The sequence below is a fragment of the Sphaerodactylus townsendi genome, linkage group LG02 (genome assembly GCF_021028975.2).
Source record: "Sphaerodactylus townsendi isolate TG3544 linkage group LG02, MPM_Stown_v2.3, whole genome shotgun sequence".
Taxonomy (NCBI): Eukaryota; Metazoa; Chordata; class Lepidosauria; order Squamata; family Sphaerodactylidae; genus Sphaerodactylus; species Sphaerodactylus townsendi.
In genome coordinates this window covers 172964544-172983640 of record NC_059426.1, presented here as the reverse complement: position 1 = coordinate 172983640, position 19097 = coordinate 172964544, and the positions used below count along the sequence as shown (strand labels likewise).

At 48.2% G+C, this 19097-nt stretch overlaps 1 protein-coding gene across 1 annotated transcript in view; it reads left to right on the top strand.

Moving 5' to 3' along the window:
* Positions 1 to 19097, top strand: part of KIAA0586 (KIAA0586 ortholog) — a 131240-nt gene that overhangs the window by 63144 nt on the left and 48999 nt on the right. The window contains exons 27-32 of the mRNA XM_048484666.1: positions 3835 to 4060; positions 4853 to 5097; positions 7824 to 7900; positions 10975 to 11106; positions 13133 to 13292; positions 17532 to 17656. Coding sequence (XP_048340623.1) covers positions 3835 to 4060; positions 4853 to 5097; positions 7824 to 7900; positions 10975 to 11106; positions 13133 to 13292; positions 17532 to 17656 — 965 coding nt within the window. The remainder of the gene's footprint in view (positions 1 to 3834; positions 4061 to 4852; positions 5098 to 7823; positions 7901 to 10974; positions 11107 to 13132; positions 13293 to 17531; positions 17657 to 19097) is intronic.

Here is a 19097-nt window from a genome sequence, read left to right as displayed (position 1 = left end):
AGCTGGACTAGATGGACTCTGGTCTGATCCAGCTGGCTTGTTCTTATGTTCTTATCTCAGCAAATTCCAAGGTGAGAGTGTCTTGGGGAAACGTCATGCCTGGGCAACAGACAGCAGCTGGGCCCAGGCTCAATTTCAGGCCTTCCTACTTAAAGGCCCCGAGACTGCAGGTGCTGGGGAAGGCTTTTCTCTACCCAAGTCCCTGGAGAGCTAATCGGGACTTGTAATTGTAGACAGTGGGGTGTGCACCATTTCCCCCAATATTTTTTGGGTTCGGGCTTTAAAAACCTAGAAATGTTCAAACAAGCCAAATCCCCATATTTGTGTCGGGGGGCTTTCCCCTGGGGAGTGACGAGTCCTCAGGGGACGAGCAGAGCCCAATAATCCCAGACCAGGTTGGGAACCTGCAAGGGCTGGGTTTGAAGCAGCCTGAATTTGCACCTGCAGGGTGTGCACGGTGAACGGCGAGGCAAAGTCCGGGACTACGAGAGCCAGGAGTAGCCTGCAGAAGCAGGCTGTGAATCCGGCATGGCGCGACCGGCAAAGATTCATGCACCTAGCTCACCTCAGCCCACATTTCAATACAGGCAGAGGCACAGAGAGCTTTTGCAAGTTAGACAGAGAAGCACGCACCTTCTCATAGGTGTCAAACTCACGGCCCTCCAGATGCTATGGACTACAGTTCCCATCATCCCCTGCCAGCATCATGCACGGGGATGATGGGAACTGTAGTCCATAACATCTGGAGGGCCGCGAGTTTGACACCTGTATATCTAGCTCAAAGAAAGCACCTTCTGCATCAAGGGGAAGCAGAATCTTCACAGGGTGAAGACTCATGTGCTAGAGTGTTATAAGCAGGTTCTCAGAGCGTACCAGCCTGGAAGCAACGAAGCTTCCTCTGACTTGTTTGCTCTGTATATCCTGACCCTTGGACCGGGCCGCTGATGCTGAAATTGCTTGACAGACTCTCTGACTAGACCAGGGGTAGGGAACCTGCGGCTCTCCAGATGTTCAGGAACTACAATTCCCATCAGCCCCTACCAGCGCTGGCTTGGTGGCCATGCTGACAGAAAAACTGATGGGGAATTGCTGGATTCCCTGAAGCTCTGGAAGAGCCGCAGGTTCCCTACCCCTGTTGTAGACTTAGTAAACTCATACAGTCTAGGATCGCTAGCCTTTTTTTTTTTAATTAGTTTTATATACCGCTCTCCCCCTGAGGGCTCAGGGCGGTTCACAACAAGATTAAAACATACAGTAAAACATAATTTAAATATTAATTACATAAAAAACAGAACCCATTTAAAAATGTGGATGGCGTCTGGCTACCCCCTCCCCCCCTTGTGCCCACGGGAGGCCAGATGACATGGTAGATGTTTTTAACCAGGCTGGCCAAACGCCTGGCGAAACAGGTCTGTCTTGCAGGCCCTGCGGAAACTCTGTAAGTCCCGCAGGGCCCTGATCTCCCTCGGAAGCCTGTTCCACCAGGTAGGGGCCAGGGCTGAAAAGGCCCTGCCCCTCGTCACGGCCAGCCTGATCATTTTTGGGCCAGGGATCACGAGTAGGTCCTCCTCCGAGGAGCGGAGGGGCCTACCGGGGCAATATGGGGAGAGGCGGTCCCTCAGGTATGCAGGTCCGAGACCGTGAACGGCTTTGAAGGTCAAAACCAACACTTTAAACATAATCCGGAACTCAATCGGCAGCCAGTGCAGACGGTATGGGATCGGTGTGATTCGATCCCTGCTCGAACTGCCAGTAAGTAGCCTGGCTGCTGCATTCTGAATGAGTTTTAATTTCCGGATCATGGCCAAAGGCAAGCCCGCATAGAGCGAGTTACAGTAGTCTAACCTGGAGGTGACCGTTGCATGGATCACCGTTGCTAGATCAGATTTGTAGGCAAATAATTGCTTGCTTGTTAACTTCAGTTGCACATCCCCTTTCCATTGTATATACTGTGGATTTACCAAAGCAGTTGGCAGTGATTGATCTGAGGCCCCGGTGGGCTGAAATTCCAACTGGCCCCACCTACTTTCTGAACACACCCTGCAGGTACCAGGAAAGGTGCCGGCAGGTGCTGGGGTGCCCATGGGCACCATGTTAGAGTCCTCTGAAATGAGTTGCCTCGGGCTGTGCTTTCTCAAACCTTAGGCACCAGAAGGAAATGAAGGTCCCACCCCAATAGTTTGGGAGAATCAAGGTGCTTTTTAAATGTGTTTTGAGGGGGGGGAATAGAAAGTTTCTGAGTTTTTTTACCCGTTTACCTTTTTTACAGACCTTTTCAGGAGTTTTCTGTTTCTGTTTAGGTGCTTCCGAAAGCGAGCGCTGTTGATCAAAACGACGGGTATCTCTCTCAGATCTACGGGAGGCCGCTGTACCAGGGCCACAGGAGCACGCTTAAGAAATCGCCGTATCTCAGGATCAACTCTCCACCTCCCAAACTGAAGCCTCCAAGACCCAAATTAATCGAAAGCGTTAGAGGTAGGTGACGTATCTCCCCCCCTCCCCCCCGTGACCGAAACTTCAAATGTCACCTGCTTTTATTTCCCTGATAATCTGTCATTAACCCACTCTTCTTGCAAGCAGCAGTGGCGTAGTGGTTAAGAGCAGGTGTACTCAAATCTGGAGGAAGTGGGTTTGATTCCCAGCTCTGCCGCCTGAGCTGTGGAGGCTTATCTGGGGAATTCAGATTAGCCTGTGCACTCCCAAACTCACCAGCTGGGTGACCTTGGGCTTGTCACAGTTCTTCTGAGCTCTCTTAGGTGTCTCTTTTCTGTTTTTGAATTATATTTAAGAAAATTAATATGAAATATTTTTTAAAAAAGAGATTCAAGTACAGTAGCATCTTCGAGACCTACAGGGTTTATTTGGGGGGGGGGAGGGGGGGTTTATGAGCTTTTAAGCATCAAAGCTCCAGGGTGCTGTGTGGTTTCTGGGCTGTATGGTCATGTTCTAGTAGCATTTTCTCCTGACGTTTTGCCTGCATCTGTGGCTGGCATCTTCAGAAGATCTGAAGTATCTATCTATCTATCTATCTATCTATCTATCTATCTATCTATCTATCTATCTATATCCATCCATCCATCCATCCATCCATCCATCCATCCATCCATCCATCCATCCATCCATCCATCCATCCATCCATATAGATATATATTTATAAACACCTTATTGAAAAAAATTAAAAGAAAATACATAATCATTCACATTGGTAATACATAAAGAAGTGAAATAGAGAGGAGATTTCTCCTTTGTAGCATAAATTTCTACTTTAACCGTTTAAACCAAGCGCGGATGTTTTCTTTGTCCACAAAAAAAAAGAAGAAAAAAATTGGCTAAGTGGCTATAACTTCAGAATATAGAAAAACAGTAAATCTTCTATTCTAATCTGTTACAATATATGTGTAAAACATAAATATATCTACTTGTGAAAAAGGAATGGAAAGAAGAAAGGCAGCACTGTAGACTGTATAGATTGTTCTGTATTTCTTACAATGTAACTAATATTATCCTGTTGGCTGGATCGGTGTTATACAAATACCAAAGCAATATTTTTTTAAATATCTGCACAACAAAGGTAATTTCCAATGGCAAATGAGAAACCCTGCCCGCTATCTAAAAACACTTGGTGGTAATCAGGAAAGGTGTTGGTGGGCGCCATTTTGCCCTCAGGCAACACATTGGGGAGCCCTGACCTGGAGAAGTGAGCACGGAGCCTACCACCCTCCGTCTTACTAAATCCTGCTCCAGCAGCTGGCTTTCTGTAGGGTGTCGCATTTTGAACCAGACAAGGACCTGAAATGGAATTCCCTTCCTCCTTCTCTTTTTGAATGCATGTAGAACCAGAGGCGGCATCTATCAGCCCAGTTCACACGCCTGTCGCTACCCCAGTGGCGACTCCGCCTGGAGTGGTCACGCCAAGCCCTCCCTTGTCTGAGCGCATCCCCAACAGAGAAGTGACGGGGATCCGCCAGCTGCCAAATGCGTGGGGGGATGCCGAGCTGCCTTTGGAGGAAGAGAAGCCCAGCCCGCTGAGCGAAGAAGGGGGCTACCGCCCCAGAGCAGTGTGAGTCATTGCCGTGCGCTTGGTGTTTTTTTATTTCTTTGGGGAGTCACTTCTTATTTGGAGGATCCCAAAGGGCTTCCAAAACGCACCGTTTTTTACAAACGGGAAAGCAGTACACTCCAACTGAAAAATACAATAAAGATAATAAAAACAAGGGTGTTGTGGGTTTTCCTGGTTGTATGGCCGTGTTCCAGTACCATTGCCTCCTGACATTTTGCCTGCATCATAAGATGCCAGGCAAAATGGGCATGTCCTTCCAGAGCAGCCACCATCCCCCCCGCCATCCCCGTAGCTGCCATCCCTGCTCTGCCCCACGGAGCAGGCGGCTCCCTGTTCTGTTGGTTAGAGGGGGTTTCTCTGCCCAGTGCTGCTGCCTCCCGCAGCGCGAGAGGCAGCAGCACTGGGCAGGCCGCAGACACCATCCCCCCTCCGCTTCACGGAGCAGGCGGGTGACAACTTCACCGGGCTGTGCAGCCTCCCTTTCAGTGATGCCGAAGCGTGTCTCGTGAAGTGAACGGCTGCGGGAGATTTCGGAGGGCCAGCAGGCAAACCTGAAGCACTTCCGCCTGTGCAAGATGCTGGGGAGGAGCCAGCAGGAGGGGGGGGCGGGAGGGGGCTGCAGCACCGCCCTCGAGTGGAGTTGTGCACTGTGCTGTAACATTTGAACTTTCACAAGAGATGTAATAATTTTGATAATAAAAGACTTCAGGTTTCGTGAGAATAATTGAAGAAAAAACAAATACTATTGTTATGAGTGTTTGACAACAAGCTTTATCTTTTTGTCACCTTTAGCATAATGTCCGTGGCTAAAGATGAGGAGCCAGAGAATTTGGTGCTGCTGCCTTTTCCGGAGCCCGTTCGGCCCCCTGAGCCGCTTCTTCAGGAACCCCCGATTCCATCCTCTCCAGGACGTTCTCTTAGTTCGGGCTCGTCCCCGGAGGAGAGCAGTCTGTCTGTCACGGAGACGGAGACGGCGGACAGACCGATCTCAGAAGGAGAAGTCCTCTTTAGCTATGGCCAGATGGTAGCCATGAGAGGTGAGCTCGCTCCCAGGGGTGGGCCGGCCCGTTAATTTACCAGTAGTCGTTCTCGTGGAAGGCCACTGGTGGCCACAGGGGGCCTGTGTCAAGGAGCCTGGGTGGTGCTAAATCAAATCTGAACCAGCGTAGACTCACTGATGGGAGGTTGTAGAATTCTGGGCTGTGTCACCTTAGATTGCAAAGGAAGTCACATCTTAAAAAAAAAACCCTCTATAGGGTTGCCAACTTCCAGGTTCTGACTGGAGATCTTATAGAACAGAACAGAAAGCCTTTCTTGGCATGTTAAAAGAACACCGCAGCTACAAAACCAACCAATACAGCAAAACACATCCAATACGAACCCGCAAGACACATCACTCCGTGTTCACATCTTCAACAAAAAGAAGGCCGCCAATTCACATTCCACTGAGCCCGAACCTCCCAACAACAAGCAAATTCTGTCTGCATCATGCTGGCCATGTTTGTTATGATTACTATTAGCAAGAGACAGAAATTAAGACACATATTAAATCTAAAATTAATACCGCAGATAAACATTTCAGAAGCTGCTACAGAGACATGCTAAATTCCAAGGTTTATATATTGTAGTATAGGAATAAAATATTAAAGTAAGGTGGCGTAATAAGGAAGAGAGAAGTTAATTGCTTATGCTCTCAACCAGGGGTCAGCAACCTTTAACACCCAAAGAGCCATTTGGACCCGTTGTCCACAGAAAATAAAACACTTAGAGCTGCAAATACTTTTTGACATCTAAAATGAAAATAACACTGTATATATTCTCATGCAGGCAAAAGTTCCCTTCTTTGGGGCCCTTTTTGGGGGGACTCTTTCCCATTAACCCTTAGGGTGACTCTCCGAAGGAGGTTGAGAGGACCCAAGCCATTTGGAGCCGCAGTGCAAGGACGAAAGAGCCACGGGTTGCAGACCCCTGCTCTAAACTTGCTTAGACCCATTCCTGGATTATTTGCATTCAATTATTTCAAGGAGAAAGTTTGCCACAATCTCAGGGTTGGTATTATTCAGTGGAGATCTTATACCTTTCCCCCAGATGACAGGGATCAGTTCCCCTAGAAAAAAAAAAAAGTCTGCTTTGGAGGGTGGCCTTTATGGCATTGTTCCCTGTGAAGTCTCCCAAGACTGTTCCCCCTGCTCCAATGACAGCCAGTTCAGTCACCCTTGGATACCTATTCAGAACACCTCAACAGGATAGCGTGATCAACTGTACGAGAGGCTGCAGATGAATCCAGCAGGAGCTACAAAGAGGCCCAGCCTTCGTTACACTTGGACAGCGGTCATCAACTAAAACTAGCAGGAGCCGTTTCTGTTCTATAATCTGTCCTGCAGCCGGACTGGAAAGGTTATAGGTCAGATTAGATATCCAAGAAGTCCTGGAGTTGGTCTGCCATTCTTTTTCTATCATTTTGCCCGGAAAGGGCAGGTTAGAGACTGGGCGGCAATTGGCCCAATTATTATCATTTTTTTGTAGGGATGGTTTTTCAAGGAACAAATGAATAACCGCCTCTTTGGGTGGCTGAGAGGAGGTGCCGTGAATTAGTGTCCGATTTATGGTAGTTCCTCAGGGTTCACTGTTGTAAGCAAGCAAGCAAGCAAGCCTTCATTGGCATAAAGAGCAATAAAAATAAATACAGCAATAGTAAAAACTGATAAAAAATATAGGAGCAGCAGTGGCGTAGGAGGTTAAGAGCTCGTGTATCTAATCTGGAGGAACCGGGTTTGATTCCCAGCTCTGCCGCCTGATCTGTGGAGGCTTATCTGGGGAATTCAGATTAGCCTGTGCACTCCCACACACGCCAGCTGGGTGACCTTGGGCTAGTCACAGCTTCTTGGAGCTCTCTCAGCCCCACCTCCCTCACAGGGTGTTTGTTGTGAGGGGGGAAGAGCAAGGAGATTGTAAGCCCCTTTGAGTCTCCTGCAGGAGAGAAAGGGGGGAATATAAATCCAAACTCTTCTTCTTCTAGATACAAAACTGGAAATAAAATGTTGAGTAAAAGGAAATCTACAGGCATTTAATAATTTCCAGGAGAAAGCCTGCCACTATCATACAGAAGGAAGGATCGGGATTGTCCAGCAAGTAGTGTAATCTAAATAAATCGGGGAGATCAAGTGAGTGTAAAGGAGTAAGATTCACATACTTGGATCTGATTTTCTTAAATCGGGGACAGTGTAATTATTGGTGGGCCAGAGATTCAACTGAGCCAGCATTACAGGTAGGGGTAGGAGGCTTGCTTCAATTAAAATTGTTCAGGACAGCCCAGGTAGCTTGGAGTTGTTGGAAGTTACTGCGGAATGAAGTTGTTCCTGTTGAGTATTGATATATTCCATTTGATTCTTCCTAATTAACTGGCGAAAGTTGTTCCTACAATTTATTCGTAGGACAAGGAGTTCCTGGTCTCCAGAAGCCCTAAAGTTCTGATATAAGGAGCAAATTTGGCTACTGTTCTCCAGGCACTCTCTGTCAAACCAGTAGTCTCACTGTTGTAGACCTTTTGAGGTTTTAAGCAACCTGGATAGGCAACGATCCCGTGCACAGGTTTGGGATCCAGTCCAGTATCCAACTGAGTCAAAACAGTCTATAACCCGAGCAGACAAAACACTGGGCGTTTCTTCTGCTTGATCTGTAATACTCAGCCGATTGCCTGCTTCTGATGCAATAAAGAGTCAGCCGTATACATGGATAACTGTTTTCCTCTTTTCCCTTCCAGGGTTAGCAGAGGAAGGGCTCTCTCTGCCGAACCTCAGCGACAGCATGGCCAGCACACTTCATGACGCCCATGAAATGGTAGGCAAATCATTGAGCCCAAGGCTGTGCATTGCAAGTGGGAGGCTCTGGTAAGAACATAAGAACTAGCCTGCTGGATCAGACCAGAGTCCATCTAGTCCAGCACTCTGCTACTTGCAGTGGCCCACCAGGTGCCTTTGGGAGCTCACGTGCAGGATGTGAAAGCAGCGGCCTTTTCCTGCTGCTGCTCTTGAGCACCTGGTCTGCTAAGGCATTTGCAATCTGAGATCAAGGAGGATCAAGATTGGTAGCCATAAATCAACTTCTCCTCCATAAAGCTGTCCAAGCCCCTTTTAAAGCTATCCAGGTGAGTGGCCATCACCACCTCCTGTGGCAGCATATTCCAAACACCAATCACACGTTGCGTGAAGAAGTGTTTCCTTTTATTAGTCCCAATTCTTCCCCCCAGCATTTTCAATGAATGCCCCCTGGTGATAAAAGGTAGCTGTTTCTTGATGCAGCAGAGGAGCTGAATCAACAGCAGTCCCAATATGATTTAGGAAGCAAAGGATCTCGAGGATTTGGCTGTTGTGGGTTTTCTGGGCTGTGTGGCTACAGTCCGTTAGTTTTTGCTCCCAACCAATTAGGTCCCTCCGCTCCTCAGAGGAGAACCTTCTGGTGATCCCTGGTCCGAAAAATATCTGGCTGGCCTGGACAAGGGCCGGGGCCTTCTCGGTCCTGGCCCCTACCTGGTGGAATATGCTCCCGAATGAGATCAGGACCCTGCGGGACTTGAGTTGTTTCCGCAGGGCCTGGAAGACGGAGCTATTCCACCAGGAGCAGCAGTGGCGTAGTGGTTAAGAGCAGGTGCATTCTAATCTGGAGGAACCGGGTTTGATTCCCAGCTCTGCCGCCTGAGCTATGGAGGCTTATCTGGGGAATTCAGATTAGCCTGTGCACTCCCACACACGCCAGCTGGGTGACCTTGGGCTAGTCACAGCTTCTCGGAGCTCTCTCAGCCCCACCTACCTCACAGGGTGTTTGTTGTGAGGGGGGAAGGGCAAGGAGATTGTGAGCCCCTTTGAGTCTCCTGCAGGAGAGAAAGGGGGGATATCAATCCAAACTCTTATCTTCTCTTCTTCAGACTTTTTCTGCAGGTCAGCTGGGCTGACATCTACTCTACTGGCTTCCTGGGAACTGAATTAAATTAGTTTTTTTAAGTCGACATCTTGGCTGTTAAGCTGTTTCATACTGTGTTGTTTCTTAGCGTTTTAGGATATTTATACTGATTTAAATGTAGTGCTGTTTCATAATGTTGTATTGCTGCCCTGAGCCCCTTGGGGATGGGCGGGGTAAAAATCAAACAAACAAATAAATGAAATAACTTTTTACCCACTATGGCTGGCATCTTCAGGGGCACGTCATGGTAAGCTGTGTTTCCCTCCATGGCATAGTGAGGATCTTGAGGAAGCCTTCATCCATCCATCCATCCATCCATCCATCCATCCATCCATCCATCCATCCATCCATCCATCCATCCATCCATCCATCCATCCATCCATCCATCCATCCATCCATCCATCCATCCATCCATCCATCCATCCATCCATTCATCCATCCATCCATCCATTCATTCATTCATTCATTCATTCATTCTCCAGCCTTCCTGGTCATCTGTCCAGAAAGGCTTGGAGGGGCTGCGGCACAATGGTAGAGTATCTGCTTGCCATGCAGAAGGTTCCAGGTTCAATCCCAGTCATTTCCAGTTAGAACATAAGAACATAAGAACAGGCCAGCTGGATCAGACCAGAGTCCATCTAGTCCAGCTCTCTGCTACTCGCTGTGGCCCACCAGGTGCCTTTGGGAGCTCACATGCAGGATGTAAACGCAATGGCCTTCTGTGGCTGTTGCTCCCGATCACCTGGTCTGTTAAGGCATTTGCAATCTCAGATCAAAGAGGATCAAGATAGGTAGCCATAAATCGACTTCTCCTCCATAAATCTGTCCAAGCCCCCTTTTTAAAGCTATCCAGGATAGTGGCCATCACCACCTCCTGTGGCAGCATATTCCAAACACCAATCACACGTTGTGTGAAGAAGTGTTTCCTTTTATTAGTCCTAATTCTTCCCCCCAGCATTTTCAATGTAGGCCCCCTGGTTCTAGTATTGTGAGAAAGAGAGAAAAATGTCTCTGTGTCAACATTTTCTACCCCATGCATAATTGTATAGACTTCAATCATATCCCCCCTCAGCCGTCTCCTCTCCAAACTAAAGAGTCCCAAACGCTGCAGCCTCTCCTCATAAGGAAGGTGCTCCAGTCCCTCAATCATCCTTGTTGCCCTTCTCTGCACTTTTTCTATCTCCTCGATATCCTTTTTGAGAAAGGACCAGGTAGGAGGTGATATGAAAAACCTCTGCCTGAGACCCTGGAGAGCGGCTGCCAGTCTTGAGGGTCTGTTCCTGCATAAGACGGCTTCATGTGTTCATGAAAGTCTTCATTAGAAATGGAAGCAAGCATCCTGTTTCTTCAAGAAGAAAAAGAGCTGGATTTATATTCTGCTTTTCTCAACCGTGAGAAGTCTGACAGCGGCTTACAAACTCCTTCCTCTCTCCAGACACCTTGTGAGGCAGGTGGGGCTGAGAGAGTTCTGAGAGAACTGTGACTAAGCCCAAGGCCACCCAGCAGGCTTCACGTGGAGGAACAGGGAAACACATCCACTTCACCAGATTAGAGTCCACCGCTCATTTATTTGGAGGAGTGGGGAATCAAACCTGGTTCTCTCAGATTAGAGTCCACTGCTCTTAACCACCATGCCACGCTGGCTCTCTTTCCCTTTCTTGCTCGTGGTCTCTTCTAGAAGAACAGGAGGGAAATCGGACCTTGGTGGCTCTCTTGCTTTGAAAACCCCACGAGGCGTCACCATAAGTCCGTTGCAGTTAAACATCCGCCTCTTTGCCAAAAGCTCACGCAATATATCAAGGCCATCCCTCTCTCTGAAGATGAAAGTGTTTTAGTTCCCCTTGTTACAAAGCTTTTTGGGTCTTGAATCTGCTCCTGTCTCATTTCAAGAATCCGGGGCTTAGAATCGTTAACCCTAGTAACATACGGTGCTCTTTCTTTCTGTATCCTTTTAGGATTACGATCCTCCCAGCGAAGGGCAGGTGCTACTCAGACCCCATAAAGGATATCACCGAGATCCAGTCCTTTCCCTCTTGTCAAAACACCAAGCGCCGCTGGCTTCCCAAGAAGACGTCTGTCATTCCGAGGTATCTGACTTCTTCATTTTGACGTGCAGAAATCAAAAGCTAACTTTTTCTGTGTGTTGTCCACAGCAAGACAACATATCCTTTTGTTTTAAGGAGCTGTGCAGTAAGAAAGAGCAGCTTAGCACACCATGTTTCCCCTGCCATGCTGATGTTGCCATACATTGGCTGAAATTCTGAACCATGGATATTTTCCTCTTCTGCTGGAAACTGCAGCTTCTTCTATTTCCTTCCAGTGGAAATTTTTTCATAGTGGTTCTTAATTTGTAGCCTTATAGACCAGGATGGAGCTCCTATCTTTCCCTGCTGGTCTAGAAGAAAAGGCAGGGGGCCCCATTTCCCTTAGCGCGGTGTTCCCCAACGTGGTGCCCGTGAGCACCGTGATACTGACTGACATCTTTTAAGGTGCCCACTGAGTATTTTTAGAAAGTGGGTGGAGCCAAATGGGGCTTCTTCCCATCAGAAGCTTCTGGAGATCTGATTGGCTATGCAAAAAAAGTGTTATTTCGGTGGTAGTTAACACCAGGGCAAAGCATTGGGTTTATTTATTTATTTATTGCATTTATAGGCCGCCTCACTTCGAAGGGCTCGAGGTGGCTCACAATGTGGCTGTTCACTAGAACAGAAAATCAACACAACACAAACTTAAACCCATTAAAACCCATTAAAAGCAGCAGTTACTAGTAATGAATATGAGTAAAAATTAAAACAAGATTGTTTAAAAACAGGCGCCCGATCTTAAAGGCAAAAGAGGGGAGGGAGTAGGCGGGGCCCAAGATGGAATCAGGGCCCAACCAGGATGGAGAAAACAGGCAGCCTCAGTTTTCAGTGGGGGCGGTAGAATTGCGGCCAGCTCCCCCAAAGGCCCGGTGGAATAGCTCCGTCTTACAGGCCCTGCGGAACTCACCAAGGTCCCGCAGGGCCCAGACAGCTGGAGGAAGAGTGTTCCACCAGGCAGGGGCCAGGGCCTCTCTCACACTCCTCTTTTCTAGAGTATTTTTTTAAATGGCGTCTCTTGTCCCCTGCCTTTGGTCATCCTTTGTGTGTGACTTGGCCTCTCGTGGTAGCCATTTTGTGGTTGACTCCACCTCCCATGATGGCCATTTTCTGATTGCACCCAACTACTTTGGGTTAGAAAGCCAAAGTTGCCCAAAAAGCTCAGAAAAGTCGGGGACCTCTGCTTTAGAAATTATGGATGTTTCCCTTCTGTAACATATTTGTTTTGCATTGTTACTGACCTGGGAATCTAAAGCCGATTGTGCGTGGTGATGTTCCTGCTACAAAGTATCAATCACTCTCTAGATGCAATGTTAATATCAACTACAATACAAAGACGCGTTGCATCAACCGCTTATATATTTGTGCATAACAAACAACAATAAAGTACATAAACAGTGAAGTTCAGTGCAACACAAACTGTGCAAAATTCACGATACAGCTTACAATGGTTCCAATTGCAGCATTCACTTATAATGCCTCCGATACGTCTGAATGATGTCCTCTTAAATCTGTAATTGTGACGAGATTCTGTATGCATAATTCTCAATGGGACAGAGCATATTGTTCTTAGAGACCTCGTACGGGCTTCAGTGCGCTTCATTTACGATACGTCCAATTCATTTTTTATAACGCTGAGTTACTTTACATCTGAATGATAGACGGACTGGTCTACGTCCAATCCGGATGCTTAGAATGAACGGATTGCGCTATTTTAGCCGTTTTTGAAACAATCTTCTTCAGATCACTTTCATTCTGTCAGTCATAATTGGGATAATCATTCAAGGTGAAACTTTCACATCCATTCACTTTCCCATCTAACTTGCTGTTATTTGTGCTGTTATCTGTGTTTCTAAATTGTGAAGCGGTGTGGGTGTGGTTCGGGTGACACTGGACCTAGAACCAAAGGTCTTAGGCTTCCAAAGTGTGTCATGCGTGACAAATGACTAGAAGGGCCAGGTGTGTATGACTCTGTCCTCCACTGCTACCCATGCTTCGTTCCTGTCCCTTTCTTTCTCTCTGTTCAATTTAGGACACCGACCACAGTGCCGGGGAACTTAGCGAGGGCCAGAGGCCACGGCTGAGCAGAGCTGCAGAGAGTATCCTGATGGGACGTTCTGTTTACATGAATCGGCCTTCTGAGCCGCCGCTTCGGCAGGCACCTTCGCTGGGTCGGTTCAACAGAGCTGCAGGTGTGAGCTTACAAAACCCTTCCTTGCCTTGTGGTGCTGTACTCTGAGCCAAATGGGCTTTCCCCCCCCTTAAATTCCTTGCTCTCTCGGTATTTGCCCAGCTTTTAATGATATTAAATGGTCTACTGTTAACTATTACCAGTTACTGCTTGGCTGACTGTTGATTGTTTTCAAACACTGGCCCACCAAGGTCAGCATTGTCTATTGCTCTCCATGGCCTCCAGCAGAGATCTTCCACCTGAGAGCCAGCATGGTGTAGTGGTTAAGAACAGGTGGACTCTGTGAGCAGCAGTGGTGTAGGAGGTTAAGAGCTTGTTTATCTAATCTGGAGGAACCGGGTTTGATTCCCAGCTCTGCCGCCTGAGCTGTGGAGGCTTATCTGGGGGATTCAGATTAGCCTGTACACTCCCACACACACCAGCTGGGTGACCTTGGGCTAGTCACAGCTTCTTGGAGCTCTCTCAGCCCCACCTACCTCACAGATGTTTGTTGTGAGGGGGGAAGGGCAAGGAGATTGTGAGCCCCTTTGAGTCTCCTGCAGGAGAGGAAGGAGGGATATAAATCCAAATTCTTCTTCTTCTTCTTCTTCTTCTTCTTCTTCTTCTTCTTCTTCTTCTTCTTCTTCTTCTTCTTCTTCTTCTTCTTCTTCTTCTTCTTCTTCTTCTTCTTCTTCTTCTTCTTCTTCTTCTTCTTCTTCTTCTTCTTCATGTATTTCCACACTCCTACATTCCTGCTGGGTGATCTAGGGCTAGTCACAGTTCTATCAGGACTCTCTCAGCCCCACCTACCTCACAAAGTGTCTGTTGTGGGGAGAGGAAGGGAAAGGAGCTTGAAAGCTACCTTGAATCTCATTACAGGAGAGAAAGGCAGCCTATAAATCCAAACTCTTCTTCTTCTTCTCCTCTTGGAATTTCCCAACCCAAAGTTGGCAAATCTAACTGTGTCCCCTGATTATTTTGTAGACTTGTAAATGTTTAACTGGGCAGACACAAATGTTCACTTTTATAGCTGCTGAAGGATGCAAACAAATATGTTTGTTCGTTTGGCTTACACACCACACTCCCTGTGAACAGACTCAGGTCAGTGAACAGCCATAAATATTCAGCTAAAACAATGTTTTAAAAAACCTATTTCTAACAAGGCAACCAAGGGTTGGGGGCAGCAGCATCGCTTCCAATAATCCACAATAATCCGCACTGTTTGTTTGTGTGGACCGAGACAAGACGAAAAGATATCAAATAAGAAGCGACACAACCCAGCCAATTCAAAAGCGGAGAACTTGAGAAGGCAGCTTAAGATGGAAATGCCGCTGCTGACCTCAACCACAGAAGAGCTCTGTCTCGGTGGCCCTGAGGAATTCAGCAGGATCCCACAGGGCTCTCTCTGGTCATGTCCGACAGAGCGTTCGACCAGGCAGAGGCCCAAAAAGCCCTGGTGTGTTGGGTTTCTTTCGTTCTTCGGTCCCCAATGGGGTACTAGCAAGATTCTGAACAGAGGCCACTAAATGAAGTACTGCATTTCACCCAAACAAACGGAAAAATCAACACAGAGGCCCCTTCCGCACATGCAGAATAATGCACTTTCAATCCACTTTCACAATTGTCTGCCAGGGGATTTGGCTATTCTGCACAGCTGCCAAGTGCACTGAAAGTGGATTATTCTGCACGTGCGGGAGGGGCCAGAGTAATGCGCCCCCAAACCCGTGGCACGCTGGCAGCCTTTGGAAAAGTCATGGTTTAATAATTGCAGTTGCTGAGGCCATGGCAATTTTGGGCTGAAACTTTTTAAAAACTAAGCTGGTGAACAGGGCAAAGAGTTGCCAGATGCTGGAAATGTTGACAGCGCCAGAATTAGCAAATGGGCAAGTCAGGCGGAAATCGGCGGCTCATGAAGTCTGCCCAATTTATGACTTACAAATAAAAGCCAGCCAGGAGGCTGAGTGTGCTGAGATCTACCCTCCTTCAGACGGCGCACCGCATCAATTAACATCTTATGCATTTATATGCCAAGGTGAACGCTGGCGGCGAAGCCGAAAGGTTCGCTTCAAGCATCGACGTTCACAAGGACTGACTCGGCCAATATGTCATTTTTTAAAAATACCGACATGAGGTAATGGGCTATTTAATTGTTAAGCTCATGGGTTCTAATGCAGGCAGTAGGACCGAAATAACATATAGCACTTAAGGCTAGCCGTTGACGGATTGATGGAGGCATAACCTCATACGCCGCAAGATGTATAATATATGTGTATTTCAAGGAAATGCTTCAAATAGTGGCATCTGTTAAGAAGCAATTATCGAGAGCTTCAGACTTTCCTGGAAGAATCTGCGCTCAGCCTGCTGCTCTGCTGTGCAGCCTTCGATTGCTCTGAAGCGAGAACTTTTGTGCCCCTTTCAAAAGAAAAAGGCTCTCACACAGAAGGCTTCTTGGAAGCGCTCACACAGTTAAAGATGGGAAGCTGCCCACGTCAAGTCTGATGATGGAGCCAAACACAGGGGAGGCGTCGCGGGTGTGTGGTAGAACCTCTGCTTGGCATGCAAAAGGTCCCTGGTTCCATCCCCAGCTTCTCCAGTTAGAAGAAGAACAGTTTGGATTTATACCCTGCCTTTCTCTCCTGTAAGGAGACTCAAGGTGGCTTACCAGTTCTTTTCCCTTCCTCTTCCCACAACAGACACCTTTTGAGATAGGTGGGGTGGAGAGAGTTTTGAGAGAGCTGTGACTAGCCCAAGGGCACCCAGCAGGTATGTAGGAGTGCGGAAACACGTCTGGTTCACCAGATAAGCCTCTGCCGCTCAGGTGGAGGCGTGGGGAATCAAACCTGGTTCTCCAGATTAGAGTCCACCTGCTCTTAACCACTACACCATGCTGGCTCTCAGATTTGAGGGCAGAGCCTGGGGAGGGTTTAGTGCACAGGTGTCAAACTCGCAGCCCTCCAGATGTTATGGACTACAGTTCCCATCATCCCCTGCCAGCATCATGCTGGCAGGGGATGATGGGAACTGTAGTCCATAACATCTGGAGGGCCGTGAGTTTGACACCTGTGGTTTAGTGTATGGAGGGAACTTGGGAATATGATGCCACAGGGCCCACTCTCTGGAGCTGCCCGCAGCAATCTCTGGAGAGATTGGATGCGTTTCCAGGAATACCGCATGCCTCACCTGGAGATTGGCCACCTGAGGACAGCAGATGTAAGAGGTTGACCTCTTACTCGCAGAACTGCCTTCCGCTTCTCCTCCTTGAATCCATGCTCAAGCAAGAACTTCATTTGCACTGAAGGCTTACCGGATCCTCCGCTTAACTAGAACTCCCAGCTAGCTTCAGAACCCAGTTAAGAATCCTGTTGTTAATCTTAAGTAGGGAAATCTGGTTAACCTTAACTACAGCTGAAGCTGGCGTTAATGTAACAGGCTTAGCCCGCCTGAGGGGGAAGACTCTGTTTTCTCTGCCCTGACCCTCTTCAAAACCGTTGCGGTGGGTTTCTTCCTTCCAAAGAAAAAGATGTGTTTATTTATTTAGGAGCAGCAGTGGCGTAGGAGGTTAAGAGCTCGTGTATCTAATCTGGAGGAACCGGGTTTGATTCCCAGCTCTGCCGCCTGAGCTGTGGAGGCTTCTCTGGGGAATTCAAATTAGCCTGTACACTCCCACACATGCCAGCTGGGTGACCTTGGGCTAGTAACAGCTTTTCAGAGCTCTCTCAGCCCCACCTACCTCACAGGGTGTTTGTTGTGAGGGGGGAAGGGCAAGGAGATTGTCAGCCCCTTGGAGTCTCCTGCAGGAGAGAAAGGGGGGATATAAATCCAAACTCCTCCTCCTCCTCCTCCTCCTCTTCTTCTTCTTCTTCTTTATTTTGCAAGGGCAAAATGAAGAGATTTATGGTCACACCCTCGTTGATGTCAATGAACTCACTTAAGAGTTCTCCCTTTCAAAAGCTTCCTCTGTCTCTTGGCAAAATCCCCACGACGGGTGATCCGGCAAAGCCCCAGGGCGCAAGCAGAGAAATGCACAGAGGAAGCACCACTTCCTTAACTTAGGAGCTGTGTTCGTAGCTGAGAGAATTGCTGCTGTCTTTAGGAGGAGCCCGCGAATGAGTCCAGCAGGGGAGGGCCTCGCAGCCAAATGATCCAGGTTAACGGGGTAACGGCAAACCCCGCTGCAAATCCATGGGTTCTTTCAGACCACGCTTGCCAGCTTCAGATAGAACACTGCTGCAGTGTTTTCAGTGCAGTTTTAATTCTTCAGGTGAAGCTCTTGGAGACACCGATGCCACCCGTGGGCCGATGAGCGTGGCTGAGTTAGAGCACCCCACTCCTTCCACCGCGGAACCAGATAGCAGGCTGGAGGCTCAACTGGACGAAGTGTCCCAGGTAACAATCTTAGTTGTCGGTTATAATTGCTGCTTAGTTTCAATTGGCTAATAGGTTAAGTTTTATGTGATTGCTGTTTGAGTAACAGCAGTGTTGTGAGCCGCCCCGAGCCCTTCGGGGATGGGGCGGCCTATAAATCGAATAATAAATACATTAAAATAAATAACAGATACTGGCCCTGTACCGAAACGTCTCTGTGTTTTTGTGAGCGGGTTCAGAGTCCTAATGTCCTTGCATGTTGAAGTTTGGGGGGGGCGGAAGGAATTTCATCTCAGGGGTACAGCTATGTTGGTCTACAGTAGAAAAGCAAGTCGAATCCCGCAGCACCGCAAAGACCAGCAAGTCTTTCCAGCCGATAAGCTTTCGAGAGTTGAAGCTGCCTCCGTCGGATACCTGCCGTTTGCAGGATGCAGCCGCCGGCACACTTCGTTCCTTCCTGGTCCAGGCCTTGGATGGACTGTTCCGCCAGGGATTCATCCTGTAGGGTTTGGAGGCGCTGTGTCCTAGGGACAGCAGTGTTGGGATAAGGGCTCCTGGTAGTTGGAGATTATCCCTATTCGTAGTTAGCAGAGCGGCACGGGTGGCTAGAACACAGCAGAAGCCCTTACCTCGTGTGCGTGCGTGTGCGTGATGGATCCCAATGTGCGGCGAGCTTACACAAAAGAAAGTCGGAGTCAGTTGTAGTTTCTAATCTAATAAAAAGAGTATTTATTAGTGAACTCCATTCTGGATAGCAAGGTAGGTAGATAGAGTCACTATGCTATCCTAATCTAGCTGGATGGAGATGGATGCGAGGAGCATCCATCCTCTCTCTAGGCATGGTAGGAAGAAGAACGGAGAAGGGGTCGAGGAAGAAGCCGGAAGGAAGGAAGTCCCTGAGAGTATCAGTCTAACATCAAAGGGATAGAACCAGCATGATAGAGTAAAGGTGTCAAATCCCTAGGTCCACATCTAGCCACTAGCTCTCTAGTAAAACCCCCTCTGTAGGTTGAGGCAGGAAACAGCGTAAAGTCCTTCACTTCCAACAAGCAGGAGCTGTAGATCAGTGGCCGAACGCAGGACTGGCATGCCAGTTTAAAAGGCTGGATGGGCTGGGAGAGGCCCCTTCTGCCTGAAGGCTTCAGGAACGGCTGCTCATCAGGAAAGACAGTGGCTGATTCCGCACAGGCAACATGAGCTCATGGAACCCCTTTCAGTTGCCGGTGCCGCCATTTGCACGGCGGGTGCAGGGACCAGCTGGGATCCCGGAGGCAGAAGGCAGTGTGGTTTGTTCAGGAATCCCCTCCCTCTGAAAATTTCCCCATCTACCTGCTCGGCACGGTTTCCGCCTATTAGAGCATCCACTGTAATGGCAGGCGTCTGGGGAATCCACCAAAATGGCGTAGGAGCAGCAGTGGCGTAGGAGGTTAAGAGCTTGTGTATCTAATCTGGAGGAACCGGG